Below are 23,015 nucleotides of genomic sequence, written 5' to 3' on the forward strand. Positions count from 1 at the left end.
TTGTTTTCACAACTTGTTCAAATAGAGAATAGATCAAGTCTGCCCATTTATCTTCATTTTCTTTTAAAACTTGATTAGAGATTCTGTAGTGTCCCGCTGCCCTAGATGAGCTTAAGTTGGTGATCATCTCACATATTTCCGTACGATCAAATGTAATCGACCATGTTTTTTTTATGTTTGGCCTAACTGATTTAGATGCATTCTCTTTGCTCGCAAAAAGTGAGGTGTAATGTTTAGTCCACCGCTCTTCTGATACTTGGTTAGTTCCCACTGCCTTTGGAAGTCCTTCATATTGTTAATGACATCCCACAGGTATCTCAGGTTGCAGACATTAATTGCAGCCAGCATTTTCTCTGCATCTAATTGAAGCCGAAGTGCTCTGGTTGACTTTAGCTAATTTTTATAATTTTGCTTGCATTTTCTGACTGCTTCCTGATTGCTCAAAGGATCCCTTTTTAACAGAAGCCTCAGCTGGGCCCGGTATTCTTACCTTTTTTCTACTAGAATTTTGCTGAACTTGTGGTTATTTTTTATTTCATACATTTTTTAGATTTTATTATAATCCAACAAGAGCCAGACATAGTCGACGTCTTTTGGATTTTGCATTGCATGCCGTTTGTAGTCCACTGACAGGTCGACTAGATTTCTTTCTTTAATTCTTACTTCATTCGGAGTTGTTGTAGAACAAATGAGTTTTTCTCCCATATATGTAAATCCTATACTAATTAGTGCATGGTCGCTATTTACTTGTTTTATAACCTCAAATGTTTTAATACATTTTCATGTGTTACTTGCCACAAAAAACAATAGTCCAAACAAGCACTATATTTATAACAGTACCAAGTATCAGCACCTTCCAAATCACCTGTGGTTGCACTATTTAACATCCTCATGTTGCGACATTCCATCGCAGCCTTCCAACTCCATTCTTTTTCTCCCAATGTGGAGAAAGTCTGAATTTCCTCATTTCCCTTCAATAGTTTAATATTCAGATCTCCAAATAGAATAATTAGTTACTGTGGGCCTTCAATCATGGATTTATCAATTATCCTCTCTATGGTTGTCAAGAAATCTTTATTTTGGGAGGCCACGAGGGGGCGCAGGCAAGATGGCTGCCTAAACCTCAAGCTCCCCGTATGGCTCCAGGAGACAAGCTGTAAGACGTGCCTTGATACCTTTCGAGCCTCGATTGCTGGCACAATCTGAGCGGGGGAACCGTTGGGGAGTGCGAGGGAGATAGCGCGGTCCCCGCAGGTGCCTTCGTTCTCCCGCTAGCCACCCACGGAGAACGGCCCTCCCCCAGGCGTCCTCGCGCAACATCCACGGCAGAAATCGAGCGCTGGCCGCCCGCGCTGCAGGGAGAGGAGCCGAGCCCTCTGTTTGGGCCCGCCCACGAAGAGAGCGCTCTTTAGGACATCATAGCGGGGCCTGTCGAGCCCCCAGAAGCGCTCCACTGGTTGCCGGCGGCCTGCCCCCCGCTCTTGGAGGTGAGCAGAGGGACGCAGGAAACAGCGCAAGTGGAGCACCAGAGGGATCATGTACCCCCACCGACTTGACTGCCGTAGGCACACTTTGGTCCGGGCCGACGCGGGAGCGCGCCTGGGCCCTGCCTCAGAGAATTCCCCAACCGCGAACCACCGCCGCCATAGAGACAACGGGGGCCTTCCACTGTGACCCACACCCCCGCTCGGCACCTCCACCTCACACATAGCGGGGGCCTGCCCTGCGACGCCCCCGGGGTTGCTGATAACGGGCAGAAGAGCCCGCAAAAATGTCAGGTTAGGCTCAGGCCGTCGCAGGAGCGCGCCTGGGCCCCCCCACATCACGGTCTGCCCATCAGCCATCACAGGATCCACTCAACGGGGTCTGGCCACCAGGTCCCCTGGCCCCACTTCCACACCACGCGGTAGACCCGAATCGGGCCCCCTGCTCACCAGCTACGTCCGGCACCGCGCCGAGGGCGCTGGCCTACCCGACGCAGCAGCGGTCCCAGGTGAGATGCAGCACCGCCCCCTGACCAGGGGGCCTCAAGAGCCCGCGCCCCCGCCAGCACCCCCCTGCAGCCGTCACACCAAAGCAGGGGGTCCACCGCATCAAGGGGCAACAGGGCATCAACCCAAGCCAGACCCATACCTCGGGTAGAGCACTCTCAGACTCACACCTCCACCTGCCTGTCAAAGCCGGCTCGGACCTCCTGAGAGGGTCACCCCAGCGGTTTCGGGACGCGCCAAGGGAGGCTGCGCCCCCGGCGAATCCGGAGTGGTACACCATAGACCGGAACACTGGCATACAGCCCTACCATTTGAAAACAACCATAAGGCTTTGAGCCATTACGGCGGGGCTGACAATTCAGGGCCCTGGGACTATCCTTGAAGATACCCGGCGAGGCCCCGGCACCCTAAGGTCACTGATACCCTATGAGCTGGCGGGAAACTCTTGCAAAGTACTATTTTACCCCAGGACACCACACAATGGAAACCGGCCCCACCGCCGCACAGCCCCCCAGACATGAACGCCATGCACTGTAACATTCAAACGATCCTCGAGGAAATCCGGGGCATGAGGACTGACATGGGGGCTAAACTGGCTGACCTTACGGCCAAGGTTTCTACGTTAGAGGACCGAATGGAGGGTGTCGAAAATAATCAGGCGTCAACGGACCTCCTTGAAATGCAAATGGACGTCAGATTTAAGGAACTGCAGCGCCGCGAGGAAGATCTTTGGCTCAAGGTCGATGATATGGAAAACCGGGAGAGGAGGAACAACTTGAGAATTTTCGGCCTTGAGGAAACGGAAGGAGAGACCTCGGTGGGATTGGAAAACAAAATCCAGGATATCATCAGAAATGTCCTGGGGTCGGACTCAGGTGAAACTCTCCTGCTCGACAGGGTCCACCGGGCTGGTGGCGGGGGCAGAGGCCAACGCTCGATCCTAGCAAGATTTCATTACTACAGGGACAAGGCCAGGGTGCTGGAGAGGGCGAGAACCTTGCGGGACATTCAGCATGGGAATTCCAAGGTGACAATATACCAATACCTCTCCGCCCTCACACTCCAGATGAGAAAGAAATGTGGTAAATCACCAGATGGTTACGAGAGAAGGGGATACGATACCGCTGGGGTCACCCTTTCTCCCTAGCGTTTGAGTGGCAGGGCCGGAAATACCAGCTAGTCACAGAAACAGACATTCAAAGGGCCACAGATGACCTTACGGGAGACATTGCAGGATCGTCAGCAGATCAAAATGGAACAAACGGGGCCCACGGCCGTGCTCCTCGGGGCCCGGATCCTTCACTGGGGAAGCTAAAAGTCAAGGGTTCACGCAAATTTCGAAAGACAAGACACCCCTCGTCTGACCAAGGGGACCCTACATGATTGCACAGGTGGCATTCGAGGCTTAATTACCATGCTAAGGCTCAATTCATGTTCTTCTGCAATCCTCGAAAATCTGAGGTCCTTGTTGGGCACAGCATGTTTTCCCCACGGTACGTGGGAAGTTCTTCGTTCAAATGGCCCATTCTGAGGCTGTTATATGGTTTTACAGTGTGACACTTGGTGTTTCTTTTTCAAGGACTGGGGGTGGCCAGCGATGTCGCCTTGCGACATGCATTAAGAGGGTCAAGGGAGGCTGACCATATATTAAGGCGAGAGGGTAAAAGGGGGAGGGGGCACCATCAACGGATCCTCACCACCGGCACTGGTAGGCGGACACCTAGTGGAGAAAGGCACGACGCAAGGTGTTATGTTTAAAATGATGTTTCCTGGGGCCAGGGTAGTGACCCTGGCGGTTCGTTGCTCGCTACAACCCCTCCGGGGGAGCAGGCGGCGGACGCCCAACGAAACGGGTAAGGGGGTGGGAAGGGGGGAGGAGGGGAGGGGAGATGGAGTTTTTGTCAGGGTTAAGGGGAAGGGGGATTCCAGGCTCAAGTCATGGACACCGGTTTTGCAACAGGTTCTAAGCAGCAGACACTTAAAGTGGTTCAGAGAACACAAGCCGAAAGATGACAATGATTGAGGGGAAAATAGGCACGCTAAATGTCAAAGGCCTCAACTCCCAGAACAAAAGGTCCCTACCGAGTAACATGTTTCATAAACAGCGCCCAACAGTCCTTTTCCTACAGGAAACCCACTATAGGCAAGGTAGGGAGTCGAAAATAAAAGGTAAAGAGATCGGTAGTAACTACTGGGCCTCACACAGGAGCTCTAAGAAGGAGGGGGTGGGCATTCTTCTGGGCAGGACGTTCAACCTCACGGGAATAAAAACCAAACGGGGCTTCGGGGGACGATTTCTGGGAATTAAGGGAACCTATGAGGGGGAACGTATCACCCTAGCCACTTTATATGCACCCAATTCGGGACAGATACCTTTCCTTACCCAGATCTTCAATCTCATGGACGAATGGGCGGAAGGGGCCATGATACTGGGTGGGGATTTCAACCTCATATTGGATCCCCGTCTAGACCAGTGGTCCGCGAAGGGGAGATGCCCAAGGGGATTTCTAAAGACAATCTGGCCATGCAAACCCTGCTGAAGGAACACTATTGGGCACATGTCTGGCGTACAGTGCATCCGGGCCGGGGCGGGTACACCTTTTTCTCGCCCCCGCATTGCACCTACACCAGAATTGACCTCCTGCTGGTTTCCGAAGAGGGAAATGGGGTAGTGGATCAACCGAAGGTAGATGCTATAACTTGGTCTTACCATGAACTGCTCACAGCCAACTGGTCTCTGCCTGTCTCTCCAAGATCTTCCCGATGGCGATGCAACGACATACTCCTCAGGGACCCCGTATTCCGGGACTTCATGAGGAAAGAAATGTTGGCCTACTTCGAGATAAACTATAACGGCGAGACCGATATGTCTATGGTTTGGGAAGTAGCGAAAGCGACCTTCAGAGGCCTCCTTATCGCAGAGTGTTCAAGGCGCAAACGAGAAAGGGGCCTAATTGAAAATAGAATTCGCATGGAATTGGGTGGGCTGCGGGCTAGGTTGGGCCTCCCAGGGGTAGACCGTGGGGCTCTCCTGGAGGAGATGCAGGGCAAAAGGCAAGAACTACACACAGTCCTCATAGGGGAAGTCATTAAGAATATGCGATACACCAAGCAAAGGTACTACAAACATGGAGACAGGGTGGGGACCCTCCGGGCACGAAGCACGAAGGGCTAGAGGTTGTAGGATCCAGAGGGGGGTTGCTGGTCTTAAGGACGGCAAGGGAGGGACCTATGGTGGCAGGGAGGAAATAGCGGAATGTTTCGCCGACTACTATAGCAAACTTTACTCCAGGCAGACGGGTGAATCACTGGATGACATCCGCACCTACCTGGCAGAACACCCTCTGCCTAGGCTATCAGAAGCAGAACTAGGAGCCATGGAGGGGGAAATAACGTAGGAGGAGGTGGAGGGCGCTATCAAGAGACTGAAAGCGGGAAAGGCCCCAGGGGGAGACGGCTACACAGCCGACTTCTATAAGCAGACCCAATCTGTTCTACTAAAGCCATTGGCCAAACTATTCAATCAAATTAGGAGCCGAGACTCAATCCCGCCAACGTTCTTGCAGGCCCTCATCACAGTGATACCCAAACCAGGTAAAGACCAGACGGAGTGTGGGTCCTAGAGACCTATCTCGCTCCTAAATCTGGACGCCAAAATCTTTGCAAGAATCCTGGCCTCCAGATTGGAACGCTACCTCCCTCGCCGGATACACCACGACCACGCAGCATTTGTCCTAAATAGGTAGGGCTCTGATAATATGCGGAAGACTCTCCACATGCTCACCTCTAGGGTGGTTCGCAACGAGGGCGCACTCCTATTGGCCCTAGACGCGGAGAAAGCCTTCGAGAGGGTCAGTTGGGCTTATATGGGGGAGGTCTTTGCGACCCTGGGGATGGGCCCCGAGATGGCTCGGTTTGATGTCCGCACTCTACTTCTCTCCCTCCGCTAGAGTGGTGGCTAACGGGACGGAGTCGAGAATGTTCCCCCTCGAACGTGGCACACGACAAGGATGCCCATTGTCCCCGTGAATTTACGCACTCATGATGGCACCATGGGCGATCTCGGTTCGGAAGGATGAGGCCATCGGGGAGGTACAGATGGGAGACACACAATATAAAATCTGCCTATTCGCAGATGATGTACTGCTCTACATTACAAAACCATCCCAGACGGTCCCCAGGTTGTTACAGGGTCTCTCGCGCTATGGGGAACTGTCGGGGTACAAGGTCAATCTTGAGAAATCGGTGGCATTCATAGGGGGGAACTTGCCAGACCCAGAGGTGACTTATGTGCGTGGGCTCCCCTTTAGCCTACGTGAGGAGGGATTCCGGTATCTGGGGGTCCAGGTCACACGCGACCCGAGGACCTATATCTGGCTAACTTTCCCCGCCTTTGGCCCGCAATCAGAAAAGACATGGAGAGGTGGGCGGGGACGGGTCTCTCTTGGATGGCGCGCCTCAATCTTATAAAAATGGTTATCCTCCCCACGTTCCTGTTTCTTTTCCAAATGCTCCTGGTACTGATTCCTAAAACATTCTTCACGGAAACAAAGCGAGTTCTTCTCAATTTCCTCTGGTCGGGCAAAAAACACAGGATTTCTTATGGGGTACTAACCAGGCCAAAGGAGGAGGGCAGGGTGGGATACCCCGACCTGGAAACATATCACAGGGCCTCCCAGCTGAGGATCTTGATTGACCACTTTACCCCAGGCATAGAAAAACAGTGGGTGGCCATGAATAATAGGGTTCTTGCACCCATCACAATAGAGGAATGGCTCTGGGTCCCTAGGAAGAACATCTCTAGAAGTGTTCTAAATCACCCAGTCCTAAAAGTACTGTGGTCCCTGTGGAGGGAGGGGTGTTTCTATTGTTGGCTTACGACCTGGCCTTCTCCACTGAGCTTCATCTAGGCCCCCCCCTTCTTAGCCAAGATAGCCGAGCCAGCAGCATACCAAACGTGGTTTGAAGCCAGCCTTAGCAGGACCGGCCACCTCTAGGTGGGGGGCACGTTCCTACCCCTGAGAGATTTGGAGGTGGCCTTGGGAATAGGTACTCTGTCCCCCTTCCACTATCTTCAACTCAAGGGAGTCCTCACTGAGCCATCTTGGGGAGACACCCTCAGAAGGGACCTCACGGATTTCGAGAAGCTCCTCCTCTCTGCCAGGGGCTCTAAGGGGATAATATCCTGCCTTTACAAACTCTTCCTGCTCTCTGCCCCAAGAGACCCACCACCGGCACGCACGCAATGGGAAAGGGACTTGGGTGAGGACATTGATGATGAAAGATGGACAGCAATGTGCAGGCGGGTTAACCGATACACGGCTTCGCTCCAATATCGCCACCAGGCTCTCAAGGTTTTGCACCGTTGGCACTACCCCCCACAGAGAATTGCTAGAATGAGGCCAAGATACGACCCACACTGCTGGAAGTGCAGAACAGCGAAAGGGGATTATATTCACATGTGGTGGGGTTGCCCAGTGGTCCAGAGGTACTGGGGAGAGGTATTGCCTTGGATCAAAGGGGTTGATGGGGTTGAACGATCCTCCTGTACATGGCTCCTCCTTTTTGGTATAGACTCTGGCGATGGCCAGGAGGATACCCAAGACCATATGTTACAGATCATGTTGGTGGCTGCCAGGTGCTGTCTGGCACAGAAATGGAAGAACCCCGGAATGCCGGGGGAAAAAACATGGGTCACTAAAGTGCGGGCCATTTACAACATGGAATTCCTTACACATCTACTCGACGAGGTCAAGTCAAATATTGAAGAAACATGGCTGCCCTTCTTTGATAAATACGGTCGCCCCACCTAAAGCGGCGCACCCCGGTCTGGAGCCCATCTCCCGGGGCGACAGGCTGCCGCCCGCTGACTCAGCCTGATTCAGTACTTTCCAAAGCTTGGCTCATGACTTTGGCGTGCTAAGTGACTTATTATGATAGTTCTGCTATGCTCTTGACGAACCCGCCGAGCAAGCAGCAAACAAGACTTTGAACTGGAGGTGGGAGGGGGGAGGGATATGGTGGAGGGTCGGGGGAGTGTGTTATAATTGGTTTTGTGTTGTCAATCTCTCCTTTGACATGCTCTGTGATGTTATAGCACATATGATATTCAATAAAATATGATTTTCAAAAAAGAAATTTTTATTTTGATGGTTGTTTTCATTTCAATAGATGTTGATTAGAAGAATGGAAGCTTTTCTCGCATCCAGATTAAGTTTCAGTTTCAAGACTTGTATAAAAGGGTTTGGTACTAGACGCTCAGTTACCTGAATTCCCTTCAATATTTTTATCGTCGTCATTAAACCTGCATAAGGACGTCCAAGGATACCTTTTTCTGCTGGATTCATAAAAACCTCATAGCCATCGCATATTGGTTTCACTCGTATTCATATTTCTTGGCCGCCAGAGCATTTGTCAGCCATGTCCAATCCTCTCTGTTTTGTGGAGTGTTTTGCTGGTTAAGTTTTGGTTTGTTTGCCTTTCCAGAATTATCAACCGTGAAGCTATATTTCTTGCCTTCAGATCTTGATGGTAAAGCTACCAGTTGAGGTTTCACTTTACAAGGTGTCATTTTTCTGTTCATCGCCACCCGTTCATTCCGAAGGACCATCACAGTCTCTTTTCCTTCCAAGTTGTTTTTTTCTGTACTATTAATGTTATCCCTCTCCCTCAGCAAAGGCCTTTTTCCATTTCCGCTGTTTTCGTTTTTCCTTCCCGATGCCTTTCAGATCTTTCAGGGCTAACTGGTGAACTACGTTGCTTTGGGATGGCTTCTTCTTTTTTAATTTCCATCAGGGCATATCCAAGTGTCAATAGTTTTTCCTTCATTTCTACTAAGACTTATTTTATCGTTTCAGTTCTTAGATGGAGGATAACTAAATCCAATCTCCTTAATTTAGGGAATTCTATGATGGCACTGTCCTTTAACAATAAGGCTCTAAGCAGAGGAATCTGCCACAGGGTACTCGTGACAGTTTCTCGATTGAGAATTAATCCTTTAGAGCCCCTTGATGTTTTTTACAGTTGAATTTTTAACACTTTGTCGACTTTCTTGGCGTCTTTCTGATTAAAAGACTTTTTACTCTCTTTAACAGTCGCATCCGTTTTATCCTTTTGCTTAGGTTCCTTCTCTTTGTCCTTTGGCTTCAAATGTTCTTTTTTGTGGCATTTATTTCTTTTATCTGAGAGAGTATTGAAAGATTCTAATTGCTTCTGGTCACTCTTATTTTGTTGTTCAGAGGCCGAGTCCTTGTTATTCCTACTTGGCAAACCAACCTTGCTTTTCGGTGACTGTTTTTTGCTACTGGCAGCCGGTTTCTGGGCTTCATTGGTTTGGTCCACTAATGGAGGGGCTGAGTCATCGAGCTGCTCCCAGTCCACTGAATTAAAGCTGTCCCAGACATTTTCTTCTCCATTTGTTTCCAATACCTCAATTAAATCACTTAGGCAGACGTCTGATGAAAAAGATTTGTCCTTACTCTTTTCGTAATGTATTTATTATCTCAAGCAGAAAAAGAAATATCAGAATGAGCAGCATCAGTAACTTGCTGCTGGCATTTTACTAAAAAACCCTATTGAATATATACAATTCAGCAATAACTCGAAGGCCTATGAGGAATAGCAACTAACAACCTACCTCTGTAGGTAAGCATTAGTGAAAATCTCAGTCCAGGTTTCCATTTTCTACTCAAATGTATTTTTTCTAAGGAAAGTGGTTTGGGAAATTTCATAGTCGTCTCATTAAAGATGCAGACGTGAAACCCAAACAAGTTACAGAAAGTACCCAAGTGGTTTCAGGAAACCGGTCCTCAAAGATGGCACTGCAGTTTGTACTTTGACATCCTATTCAAGCAGAAAAAGGACCATTACTGAAATTAAAGAATACTGTTCATTTAGCTATGAGGTTTCCATCTTTTTAATTACCCACATCAACTACAGCATCCATGAGCAAAAGGATGCAACATGTCAAAAACCAAAGCTAGTAATACTGGTGTTGGCTGAACTAAAGGAAATGGAAGTTTTATAAGTGTACTTTCTTAAAGTCCGCCTTTCCTTTTCCCCGCCAGAAAGTGCCAGATTATGCACATGGGACGTTAACAAGCACCCAAGAAAGTGTAAACTCAGCCTATGGCTTACCAAACTCAGGATTAGGGCTTACTCCAGGGACTGAAATTCATTACACGGAAACAGTATTTGCCAACACTGGAAATGGGTGGCTTATAACTTCCATGATCAATCAACAGGCACATTTTCCTACCAAAGACTGTATATTCTTTCAAACATACCCTCATTTACTCATCATAAAGGATCTTGTATGCATATCCCAGAACGTCAGTCATAACTCGCTTCTGAACACAGAGAAGGCAGGCTTCTGGCCGAGTTGGCTTGCAGTCGTTGGTAGGAATAGCGCCTGGATGCCTTCAGGCTTTTGGCGCTTTAGAAATACCCTAACATAACATAACATAGCAAAATGCGTCAATGAATTACTTTGGAGTTGACCCTCACTTTGACAGCCCACGTTTAACCCAGGAACAATGATGTGCTTGTCATTCACTACAAGATTTTTAATTCAGAGGTGATTTTTACTCCTCCACAGGCAGACCAAACTGCCTCAAGGTGCCAGCACACATGATTTGGTTACAGGGGTTAGAAGTAAAGCAAAGTGTTGAGTCACTTAAAAAACCTTTCTCACCTGAAACAACAGGGGGAGCATATTCCAGTGGTGGGGTCCTAAGAGCCCAAATCATCTATCGCCACTTGATTTCAGGTTAGCTTAAGGGAAAGAAAGAAGTGCCTTGATCTGGGAGCAAAGGATACGAGGGTAATGTACTTCTGAATCGTATGTACATCTTTTGGTGCCAGCCGATATAGATGTTTAAAACTCAGGCAAAGGACTGTTAAGGAAATCATACATCGAACTGAGAGCGCCAGTGGAGAGATTGATGAAAACATGTGATTGGTTCAAACTTTGCCCAGTTAAAAATAAGGCAGATTGCAGCATTTTGGACTTTTTGCAGTTGTGTCAACTGGTATTCTGGTAAGAGAATCACAGTAGTCCAATTTGGAGATAATAAGAGGCCCAACTAAAATTGGGTAGTAATTTCTATCCAAGTAGGGAACAATAGTTTTCAACAAAGTTTGAAAAATGCCGCCTTTAATGTTTCGTTAACTGGAGCCCTTACTATCAAAGTTAGCCTGCCATTAAAGGCTTACATCTTTTAGAGGAATAGCTAGCAGCAAAGCCAAACACGGGGGTGTTAAGGGGTGGGTACAAAATGAGGGCAGTTCCCATTTATCTATAGCCTCTAACACAGGAGTCTGCAACCTGCGGCTCTCCAGCAGTTTGACACCAAAGGTTGTAGACCCCTGTCCTAAGAGGATGATCTCCATCTTATTGAGCTGAGTTGCAGCCTGTTATCAAGCATCCACAATTCCCCCTGATGGAAGCAGCTGGTTAAACTAGTGAAATAGTGGTTAAGGCTGCCGATAGTAATGTAAATTTGGATGTCGTCCGCATAAGAACAAGAGCGTATAATGTGGGGATACTTGCGGCACACCACAGCTGATTAATACCTTCGAAGACCACAAAGGGCCTTGCTTCAACAGCTTTGTCCTAGAAGTGGGAAATGACTGGAACCATTGCATATCATTCTCAGAACGTATACCGTATTTTTAACGAGGTCAGTTTCCACATTGGCACTTTAATCGTGCATTTTTCCCCTTGGTCACTTCAGTCGATTTTATTTTAAATATATTTTTGTGTGACGGGTTTGGGTGTGGTGGGTTGAATGGTGTTTTGGAAAGCGATTCCCGCCCCCACTATCGTCCCCCACTATTAAAAACAAAAAACAACCAAAACGAACACAGTCAGAAATGCACATTTAATGTGGAAATGTGGAAAGAGACCTCGTTTAAAACACATAGAACTGGTCAGTCACAGCAACGTAGTTAATTAACTTATACAGTAGAATATTTAAAACTACTGTATCAAAAGCAGCAGACAGGTCCAACATGAACAGAGGAGTTGTGTGGACAGAATCAGCAACGGCCAACACATCTTTCCAGACATTGAGAAGCACTGTTACAGAACCATGTTTGGGATGGAAACTAGACATGTTAAGCAAAGCACATATGGACAAAAATTCTACACACACTACTGCATGTAAATCCATCTTCATTTCTGGCATACTTTAGGCCACCTGCTTTGCAGCACAGGCATACAAAGGTCAACACGCTGACCCCAGGAATGTGGTATTGTTTATAAGGAGTAGAGGAAGGCACGGGAAAGGTTAGCTAACAAGGGCTGTGGGGAAACAACAAAGAACAGGTGGCAATGGATATAGTACTCACAACCGGTTGATAATCATAACCTCTCCGAAATAATAACTGAGGCAGGAGGAATAAAAAGAAAATAATTAACAAATAAAAAGAAACACATAATACAGGCATAAAATGAGAACCAAACACATGATATGGTAATGAAGAAAGAAAGAACCCCATAGATACTTATGTGGAGGAAATCGAATGTCCCAAACAGTTTAAAATAAAATAAATGCAGATAGGGTAAATGTGCTATTTAACTAGCAGCTTTCCGAACAAAGGGCTACAAATTGCATTTAATTCAATAAGATGGATGCATAGACAGACGATTCTTACTTGTCTGTGGGGACTGGAGGGAACTGACTGCCCCCTGTTTTGCTTTTCAGACACGTGTAATTACTCAGAATTACTCGCCCTTTTACACAGACTAAAGGTTCTTGGACTCTGAATGTCAGTAATATACACTTACACCATTAGTTAGAAAATAATACGCTATTTACAGGCCCTTTATTCACACTTCATAAACATAGATATAATTGTAAAATAAATGCAGCTGGTTACATATGAATAAATGAAACAGGGCAAACATGACAAGTATACATCACTTTTAGGGCAGTTGTAGGACAAAGCTTCATCCCAGCCACGTCAACCAACACTAGCCAGGCCCAAGGCAGGTAGGCAGAGAGATCACGCATCAACTACCGAGTTCAGGAACACAGCGTCCTCCCTCTCAGTGAGACTTCAACACCCAGGGTTACAATTCTCTGTCACCTCATTGGCACCTTCTGCTCTTAAGGGGGACGAATCCCTGCCCCTCATAGGCTGCAGACTGCCCCCGACCGAAGGACAGACAGCAAGCATGGAATGCAAAAGTGGAAAAATCCAGATAGTGGAAAAACCCAGCATGTCTCCCACGCTCTCATTCACAGCATCCCTTATCAATGCACCTGCACATCTCTGACTCCCTTCTCGGCTCGTCCTTCAGTGAACAATGCAAAAACTATCCTCCACTATGATCTCATCTGCTTCATACTAAAATATTGTTACCATTGCAGAAATCATGCCTGCCTTCTAACTGAGCTTGCAGAAACGTAGACCTTCATTGCAGCGGTCCCATGTTATTTAGCTCATTTTCGCACACGCACTACACCCCCAGAAACCTCAAGGCAAAATATTTGAAGATGTCCCTGGCACACAGTCCAGTAGAAGTCCTAGCAGGGAACGGATGAATTTCAAATACAATCAATCTTACACAAAACCTATTTCTAGCAGTAACACAACTTTCATCAATGCCTAAGTGACCGAATTATACAGAGGACACTGCAGATTTAATTTAGCTTTCAAATGTACAGAAAATATTGTTAGGACAAGGGGAGCTAGAAGAAATCTACGCATGTTTAATATCTGGCTTCTTTACTTCTTTATAGAAGCTGCCTGGCACACCACCAATCAGTACAAAGTGTGCTATGGGGTATGGTGAAGTGCACATGTGCGTACTAGGGCAACATGTACAGAGATCAGAACAAATACTTTCATGGCGATTCAATTTTTTTCAATTTTGACTTCTGTGGCGGGTCGGACGAAGAATTCGGACACAAGGAGGACATGTTAAGTCACTTTTAATTCAAATATTTGGTCGGCCTACCTTTCCCTACTACTAAACGGATTATCCTATCTATCTAAATCAACTAAAGGTGCTTGTCTACTGTCAGTAAATCAAAAAGTAATGGTCCTCAGTCCTAAATGTAATTATATCTTACCCTACGAGTAATAAGAATGGTACAGCGTTCATTCATCGACGGTGTTTCTTTGATGGGTTTTTTGCCGATTTCTTTTTCTGAAAACACTCATCGATAAATATTGGCGGTTGTGGGTAAGGTTATATAAGGGGTTGGGAATAGTTTAAACTTAATAAGCAGGAGGGAAATTTGGGGAGGAGAACCCCCCTAATATAAAAATACACATTCCTCTACCACCTTAGCTTTCTTATGTACTAATTTCTTCTCCTGTGTTGTCACCCTCTTTAGCTCTTTGCTTCCTCACTCCACATCCTCAAGTCGCCTTCTGATGTTCCACATCTACTCATATCTCTCCACCTCCACGCTCCAGTCCAGCTTCCCTTCCCAGGCATTTTCCTTCTACAAATTCTGAGGTCCTTGTCTCCTTATGTCTCACTCCCCTCATTTTCCTCTTCTCTCTATGTCCCACACACATGTTCTCGCTCCGATCGCTCTCTTCTTCAGCATTCTTCAAATTGACTCCTTCTATATAAACCCCACACCACTATGGTAAACCACTTTCCTTTTGGAAAAGGCCCTGACCCTCCCTCAGAGTCCACCCCCTTTCAACAGGTTTCAGATGTGAGGTCTTTTGTGCATTTCTACCAGATTGGTTACTTTCTTGTACGGGACGGATTTGCAGCCATAGAGCAGGCTTTAGCTCTGTATCCTTCTGCTCCATAGCCCTATCTGTCTGAAGCTTGGGCCAGCATCTTGGATCTTCATAGCCTGCATCTGCAAGAGGGAATCACTGTGCAAGACCTTTCTAGTGTTCTCCCCGTTCACGAGTGGCGGACGATAGCAGTGAGTGTCTCAGACTTGAATCTCTAAATTCTTGCTCCCCTTTCTGTAATTTGGGACTGAAGTGCCTGCTGTTTGATTTGAGGAACAAGTTACTTACCTGTAACTGTTGTTCTCCAGCATGGGTCTGGCATGGATTCACATGCTCATGAACATTCCCCGTCGTCAGGCTGGGAATCCTCGGTAAAGAAAAAATCAGTATCAGTTTCGTTTCTGATCTGCCTTTCTTAGTAGTAACCAATCATTGATCTCTGGGTCATACTGCCCCCAGCCAATGACTGCCCTCTCCCTAAGCCCCGCCTCCGTCAGCCATCCTCAATTTGGTAGCACGCCAAGCGGCAGTATGACCAAGTGAAGAGCCGCAGAGGGGTAGGTGGGAGGGTTCGCATGTGAATCCATGCCAGACCCATGCTGGAGAACAACAGTTACAGGTAAGTAACTTGTTCCTTCTCCAGCATGGGGTCTGGCATGGATTCACATGCTCATGAATAAAAGAATACATAGCAGTATACACATGCACAACCACGGGAGGTGGCAACAGGCTCAACATTAAGCAACACAACAACTCAACATTAAGCATCTCTTACCTCCTCACCAGGCTCACCTTAAGCGAACAGGTTGCGCAGCACTGCTTGGCCGACCCTGGACTCCTCCCTGGAGTCCTGATCGACGCAGTAGAATCTTGTGAAGGTGTGCGCCGACCTCCACGTAGCAGCCCTGCAGATGTCCAGCAGGGGAACACCAGACAGGAACGCCGTGGTAGCAGCGATCGCTCTGGTCGAATGCGCTCTCGGACGGCCGGGCAGGGGTCGGTTTGCCAACCGGTGACAGTGCATGATGCAGCCAGAGAGCCATCTGGAAATCGAAGTCTTCAAGAGAGCCTTCCCTTGATTCACAGACCCAAAGTTCACAAACAGTTGTGACGTCTTGCGAAAACTCTTTGTGCGGTCCACGTAGAACTTCAGCGCTCTAGCTACATCCAGCCTGTGCAAAGTCCTCTCGGCAGGCGTCGAAGGCGACGGGAAGAAAACTGGTAACACCAAGGGTTCGTTGAGGTGGAAGTCCGACGGCACCTTGGGCATGAAGGAGGGGCGAGTCCTCAGCACCACCCTCGTGTCATGAAAAGTCAAGTGTGGAGGCTTGCAAGTTAGGGCCTGGATCTCTCCCACTCGTCGTGCGGAGGTGATGGCCATGAGGAACGCTGTCTTCCATGACAGGAACTTCAAAGGCGCCGAATGCATCGGCTCGAATGGGGCCCCCATGAGCCTGGTCAGCACCACATTAAGCTCCCACGCCTGGGCAGGAGCCTTCACCGGCGGGAATGATCGGAATAGTCCCTTCATAAATTCCTTCACCAGGCGATGAGACCACAAGGACACCCGTCCCGTAGTCCTGGTATATCGGGAGATGGCAGCCAGATGTATTTTGATGGAGGCGTGAGCCAGTCCAGCTTTGGCCAGCGACAATTGGTACGGCAGTACTTGAGGGGCCGTAATCCGCAGAGGGTTAATCTTCTGTGCACGGCACCAGACAGAGAACCTCTTCCATTTATGACCGTAACACTTGAGAGTTGAGGACGCCCTGGCCTTTGCAAGAACCTCTCTGCAATCAGCCGGTATATCGTACCCTCCAAACTCTAGTGCTGCAGCAGCCAGGCCTGCAAGTTCAGCGACTGTGGGTCGTGATGGAGAATGGCACCTCCTTCTCTGGAGAGAAGATCCGCGTCTGCCGGCAGCTTGACTGGTGGGGACGTTGACAAGTCCGGAAGGTCCGGGAACCAGATCTGCCTCGGCCACGCCAGTGCGACGAGGATCATCTTGCACGTGGACATCTTGAGCTGGTTGATGAGGCGGAGCAGCAACGGCAATAGAGGGAATGCGTATAGAAACAGGCCGTCCCAGGGGAACGAGAAAGCATCGCCCACGCTCCTCGGCTGTGGGAACCTGCTGGCGAACCTCTGGCACTTGGAGTTTGTCGCCGTCGTGAACAGGTCAATCTGGGGTTTGCCCCCATCGTTGGAAGAGTCGATCCACTTGATCCTGGCGCTGTTCCCACTCGTGGCGCGAGCGCAGCTCCCTGCTGAGTGAGTCGGCTATGGTGTTTTTTATTCCTGCCAAGTGGAAGGGAACCAGAAACATCCCCTGGGCGACGGCCCAGTGCCACAGATCCTGGGCCTCCTTGGATAGGGCTGGGAATCTGGTGCTCCCTTGCTTCCGTATGTAGAACATCGTGATGGTGTTGTCGGTGAAGATCCTCACCACCTTGTCCTTGAGGGACGGAAGGAACAACTTGAGAGCCCAGAACACTACTCGGAGCTCCAGAATGTTGATGTGGAGAGACCTCTCCTCCGGGAGCCAAAGGCCTCTTTTGCGTGGAGATCACCGGTGTGGGCCCCCCAACCCTCCAGAGAGGCGTCCGTCGTCACCGTCTCCTGAAACGCCGGGGTTTGAAAGTCCGTGCCTTTAGTGAGGTGAGCACGGGTGCCCCACCATAGGATCACCCGACTGAACTCCTCGTCGAGAAGGATCCTGTCCTCGAAGGAGCCCGTCGCCTGAAACCAGCGGGCGACGAGGAACTCCTGTAGCGGACGCATCCGAAGTCTGCAAAGGGGTACAAGATAGATGCACGAGGACATCATCCCGAGAAGGGACTTGATGGACCTCACCCTGGCCACGTCCGTGGCTACCAGGCGCCGCACCTTGCCCAGGATGGTCTTGGTCCTCTCCTCTGAAGGGGAGGCCAATCGCCCCACTGTATCGAGCTTCGCTCCCAGAAACAGTGCTACTTGTGATGGAACCAGGTGGGATTTGGGGTAGTTGATGGTGAACCCCAGCTCCGTGAGCAACTGGACGGTCCTCGCCGTGTGTTCGACGGCGAGTTCCCTTGTCCTTGTCCGGATTAACCAGTCGTCCAGGTAGGGGTAGACGTGGATCCCCTGCAGGCGCAGCCGCACCGCCACTGCTGCCAGGCACTTGGTGAAAACCCTGGGTGCCGACTTTAATCCGAACAGTAGGGCTCTGAATTGGTAGTGGTGTCCCTGAACCACGAACCTGAGGAACTTCCTGTGCCTTTTTAGAATGGGTATGTGGAAGTAAGCATCCTCCAGGTCCAACGACGATAGGAAGTCGCCTTCCTCCAGCTGTCCCAGCACGTGCTGGAGGGTGACCATCCTGAATTTCTGCGCCTTGATGTATTTGTTTAACCGACGCAGGTCCAGGATGGGGCGCCAACCGCCTGTCTTCTTTCTGACGAGGAAGTACCTTGAGTACACACACTCCGGAGCCCCGGAGCCTTCTGGGGACGAGCTCGATGGCACCTTTCTTGAGCATCGCCCTTACCTCCAACAGCAGTTGAGGGACGTGATTCTCCTTCCTGGCCACGGGAGGAATGCGAGGGCACTTCTTTTGGAATTCCAGCGAGTGCCTGTTGGCCAGGGTGTCCAACACCCAACAGTCGGTGGAGATGGACTCCCACACGCTGACAAACTTTGTCAGCCGGCCTCCCAGCGGGATGCTTCGGTGGGGGCCCGACAACATGGCCGGGTCAGTCTTGCTTGGAGGCGCCTTGCCGACTTGGCCTCCTTGGCGACGACGGCGGGATCCCCCTTGCTTGCCGCAACCTCTGTAGGCCTCCTGGGAAGAGGAGCGGGCCGCCTGGCGGTAAGTGGAGGAGCCACCGCTGTATACTTTGGTGGCACCCTGTCGGCCCCCGGAGCTCCGAAAGGGCCGTCACTGTTGAAGCACCCCTAGGACCGGGCCGTCTCTGAGTCTGCCTGTAGAGACTCGTCCACCGCCTTACCAAAAAGATTGTTGCCATCGAACGGCATGTCCAACACTCTGGTCTGGACGTCCTGGCGAAAGTCTGTCGCCTTGAGCCATCCTCGTCGTCGGAGGCAAACTCTGTTGCCAAGTTGGCGAAATCCGGTATCGGCAATGTCCGCTGCCACCGTTATGGCGTGATCCAACGCCACCTCGCCTTCCTGCAGAATTTCTAGTGCCTCCGCCCTCTTGTCAGGTAGGAAGTCTAGCAGCGGAGCTATCTCCAACCAGAGCTCCCTGTCGTAGCGGGCCACGATCGCTAAGGCATTGGCCGCCTTAATCGTCGTCGCTGCCGACGAGATGACACGTCGTCCCATGGAGTCCAACTTCTTGCCCTCGCTGTCCGGCGGGGAAGGGGAAGTTGAAGCCGCCGCACCCGCTGCCGCCTTCTTAGCCGCTACCGAGACGACAGAGTCCGGCGTGGGCTGGGCCCTGAGGCACAAGGGGGCGGCATCGGGGACTCAGTACTTCTTCTCGTACAGTACAGTAAGCCCCTCGTCCCAGATGTCGTCGAGCAAAGGCACCGCGAGGACCGTCTTCCTCTTGGCCTCTCGTCGTTGGTACAGAAACCCTTCCTTTTTTTGTTCTTCAGGGCAGAGCTGGAAGAGCTCGGATGCCCTGGTTATCATGGCGTGGAAAGACCCAATTTCGTCGGCTGGAGAAGCCCGCGGGGGGGGGGGGGGGGGGGTGATGACGGGATGTCCGCTGTGTCATCGCCGCCATCATCGTCCGTCCCTGTCACTGTATCTGTCGCCGTATCCTCTCTAGGGTCCGGCGAGGGGGATGAGGGGTTCCCAGGTCTCGCAGGCACGAAGGGCGGACCGGGGTGGACTCTCCTCCGCTTGTTCGGAGGGCTTCCCGACGGGCCTGGTTCTGGATCCTCCGTCGGGTTCCGTGGTATTCTCGTCCTTATCTCGGTACATAAGGATTGGATTGCCAACAAAATGGCCGCCGAGCTATCCTGGGGCTCGGGTAATGGCTGCAACAGACGGGATGGCCGCTCCACTGGGCCCTCTAGGTCACCATCGTCGCTATCTTCGATCACGTCAGCAGGGACCGCCCCCTGGGATCGAACCTTCTCGAACCTCTCGTTGAGGCCTATGAACCTCTCGTTGAGGCCTATGGACCTCTCGTTGAGACCCTTCTCGGTTTCCACCAGCTCCTCCTCAGAGGCTGATTCCGAGTCTGTAATGGCCACCATCCCCCCCTCCTCTTTTTCCGCCGGGGACTTCACAGGGGTCTTAACGATGGGCAGGAAAGAGGATTCCCACCGCGTTGGCAGGGATACTCTGGGCCCAGAGGCCGTTTCCACTGGCGTAGTCTCAGCCGGCTTCGCCAGGGTCGCAGCGACCACTTCGATAGAGGCCTTTGTCGGCTGGATCAAGGCCCTCACCACCTTAAGTGCGTCCTGGGCCTTCACCTTGGGGGGAGGGTCAGCGCCTCGCTCCCCCTTCGAGATCGACCGGGTCCGCTCCAGCGGCCTACCCGGGTTCTCGGACTTCCTCTTCCCCGAACCAGAGCGCTGGCTCGTGGTCGAACGTGCCGGGGAAGTAGCGCCCTGACTGGCAGCTGAAGAGCCCAACCTTTCAGCGCTCCCGGTGCCCGCGGACTAGCAGTGCTTGGCCTTCTGTTGGGCCCCCATCGCCGGGGCGCTCTCACAGGACTTAGAAGCCCGCTCAGACTTTTTCTTTGCCTTCTCACCTGCTGTGCCCTTCTCCAGCCAGGCGGTGAGGCGGGAACGACGATCTTGTTTGGTCCGTTCCGAAAGGTTCTTGCAGAACGCACAGTCCTTCTCCACGTGCGTCTTGTCCTCATGAAGGCAGTAGAGACATCGCGAGTGCTCGTCCTCCTTGAAAACGTTTTGCAATCCGCATCCAGGGCAGCACCTGAACACTTTGGACTTTTTCTTTACCGAGGATTCCCAGCCTGACGACGGGGAATATTCATGAGCATGTGAATCCATGCCAGACCCCATGCTGGAGAACTGTGGTAACTCCGTTTTAGTATGAGGTACGGGCCAGGTCTTTCCGTCTGCAAATTTTTTCCTCAGGGATCTTTTACCTAAGGAAAATTATAAGTTACTCTCTGTAGTGACTAACGTACTCTTAATCCTTAGTTCCCTTTCCTCCATACTGCATAGGCGTCCCTGCCAAGGGACGGGAGACAACCTTTTTCACCAGAAAAAACATTCTGCCCGTTTACATTTAGAGGCGCGCGGGGGTGTGCAGCCCTAGGAGCATAGCTGCCCTGACTCCGCCGCCACACCTCAGTCCCCATAGACTTGTCGACAATAGAATAACATTGCCTAATGACACCAGTTTTATTAGGGGGGAGGGTGGTGGGACGTATGGAGGAAAGGGGACTGGTACATTAGTCACCACGGTGAGTAATTTATAATTACTCTCATGTCCCGACCCCTTTCCTCCATACTGCATGGGCGATTAAAATTGAATGTAGCCCCAGGGTGGAAAGGAGACCCTCCTTAAGCAAACTTCCTGAGAACCACCTGTCCGAAAGCTGCGTCTGATCTAGAACAGGCATCCAGACAGTAGTGCTTGCAGAAAGCGGAAGGGGTGGCCCAGGTGGCTGCCATGCTTATGACTTGCCAAGGGACATGCCGCTGGAATGCGATGACCGTTGCCTTGGTCCTGACTGCGTGGGCGTGCATGTTGGCCGAGAGTGGCTTATGCTGACCCTTATATGCTTCTTTGATGGCTGAGACCAACCACCGGGCTACGGAGGCCTGATAACCTGGCCTTGAACCTCCAAAGGTGACAAATAAGGCGTCTGACTTGCGGAAGCCCTCAGTCCTGTCCAGGTAGAATTTCAGGGCACGCCTGACATCCAGGCAGTGCAGAACTCTATTCCCTCGTTTAGATGGAAAGCAGACAGCACCTCAGGTAGGAATGCTGGGTGTGTCCGCAGGACTACTTTATCCTTGCGAAAGGTAGTCTAGGGTTCTGAGGCGACCAGCGCCTGGATTTCGCTGACTCTACGAGCCGAAGTGAGGCCGACTAGTAAGGTTGTCTTAATGGCGACCAGCCTGATGTCCGCGGACGCCATTGGCTCAAATGGTTTGCGTGCGAGGGCACCCAAGACTATGTTCAGGTCCCATACAGGGTGTGGCCTCTTGATGGGTGGGTAGAGTCTTGCGAGTCACGTCAAATGCTTCTTGACAATCGGATTGGAGGAGGAGAAGACCTCTTCCTCCGAGTTCCTGTAAGCCCAGATGGCTGCGAGGTAAGTGTGGCAAGTGTCCAGCTGCACGCCAGAGTGGGTGTGGTGCACCGAGAAGGAGAGCACGTAGTCCAACGTACATGCAAGGGGGGTCAATATTCTTAGAGACTGCAAAATGGCAGAACCTGGTCCACTTGCTCTTATACTGGGTCCTGGTAGCCTTGCGCCTTGCGCCCTGTATGATCACTAGATTAGCCTGGGAGAGGCTGAGGTGCCTTAGCGTTATCTGCTCAGGAACCACACTTTGAGGGCTAGTTTCTGTGGCGCAGGGTGGATGACCCGGCCTCCCTGCTGCACCAGAAGATGTGCTGGGCCCAACGGAAGATGAATCGGTGGTATCTCCGAGAGGCTGAGCAGCTCCGAGAACCGTGGCCTGGCTGGCCACCATGGAGCTATTAGAATGATGTTGAGCTGGTGAGACTCCTTGATCTTGCATAGCACTCTGTGTATCAGTGGTGTGGGTGGGAAGGCGTATGCTGACATGCCGTTCCACTGACTCTGAAATGCGTCGCCCTTGTTCCTGCCAGGAGGCAAACTGTTGGCTCTTCTTGTTGTGCCAGGTGGCAAAGAGGTCCACCTGGGGGTGTCCCCATCTGCAGAAGATCTCCTGCAGCGTGAGGTCCTTTAGCTGCCACTCTTAATGGTCCACTCCCAACCTGCTGAGCCTGTCCCAACCTGCTGAGCCTGTCGGCCTCCAGGTTGGATTCCCCCAGAAGGAGGATTGCCGTGAGGTAGATGTTGTCCAGGGCCCACTCCCACATGCTGATTGCCAGAAGACACAGTGGAGGAGATCTGGTGACTCCCTGCTTGTTGACATTGTACATGCTGGTCAAGTTGTCTGTCTGGATTAGGACAACCTTGCCCCCGATAAGCGGAAGGTATGCTCTGAGCGCTAGCCAGATGGCATTCAGCTTCAACCAATTGATGTGGTACTCCTGCACCTGCCGGGTCCAGGTGCCCTGGACGGAGTGACTGTCCAGGGTGGCTTCTCCCTCGCTCGAGGGAGGAGTACATGGTGATGGTGACCTGCGGGGTGGGAGGCCGGAAGGGCTTGCCCGTCCGTAGGTTGC

At 50.8% G+C, this 23,015-nt stretch overlaps 1 protein-coding gene across 2 annotated transcripts in view; it reads right to left on the reverse strand.

Annotated features, from left to right (window-relative positions):
* IFT140 (intraflagellar transport 140) overlaps positions 1-23,015 on the reverse strand; it is a 2,226,364-nt gene that overhangs the window by 758,047 nt on the left and 1,445,302 nt on the right. Inside the window, exon 18 of one of the 2 annotated variants that reach the window (XM_069646971.1) lies at positions 12,342-12,377. The exons of the other annotated variant lie outside the window; for it this stretch is intronic. Coding sequence (XP_069503072.1) covers positions 12,342-12,377 — 36 coding nt within the window. The remainder of the gene's footprint in view (positions 1-12,341; positions 12,378-23,015) is intronic. 2 annotated transcript variants of the gene reach the window in all.

Source organism: Ambystoma mexicanum, chromosome 2q (genome assembly GCF_040938575.1).
Source record: "Ambystoma mexicanum isolate Mex_15411 chromosome 2q, UKY_AmexF1_1, whole genome shotgun sequence".
NCBI classification, from domain to species: Eukaryota; Metazoa; Chordata; class Amphibia; order Caudata; family Ambystomatidae; genus Ambystoma; species Ambystoma mexicanum.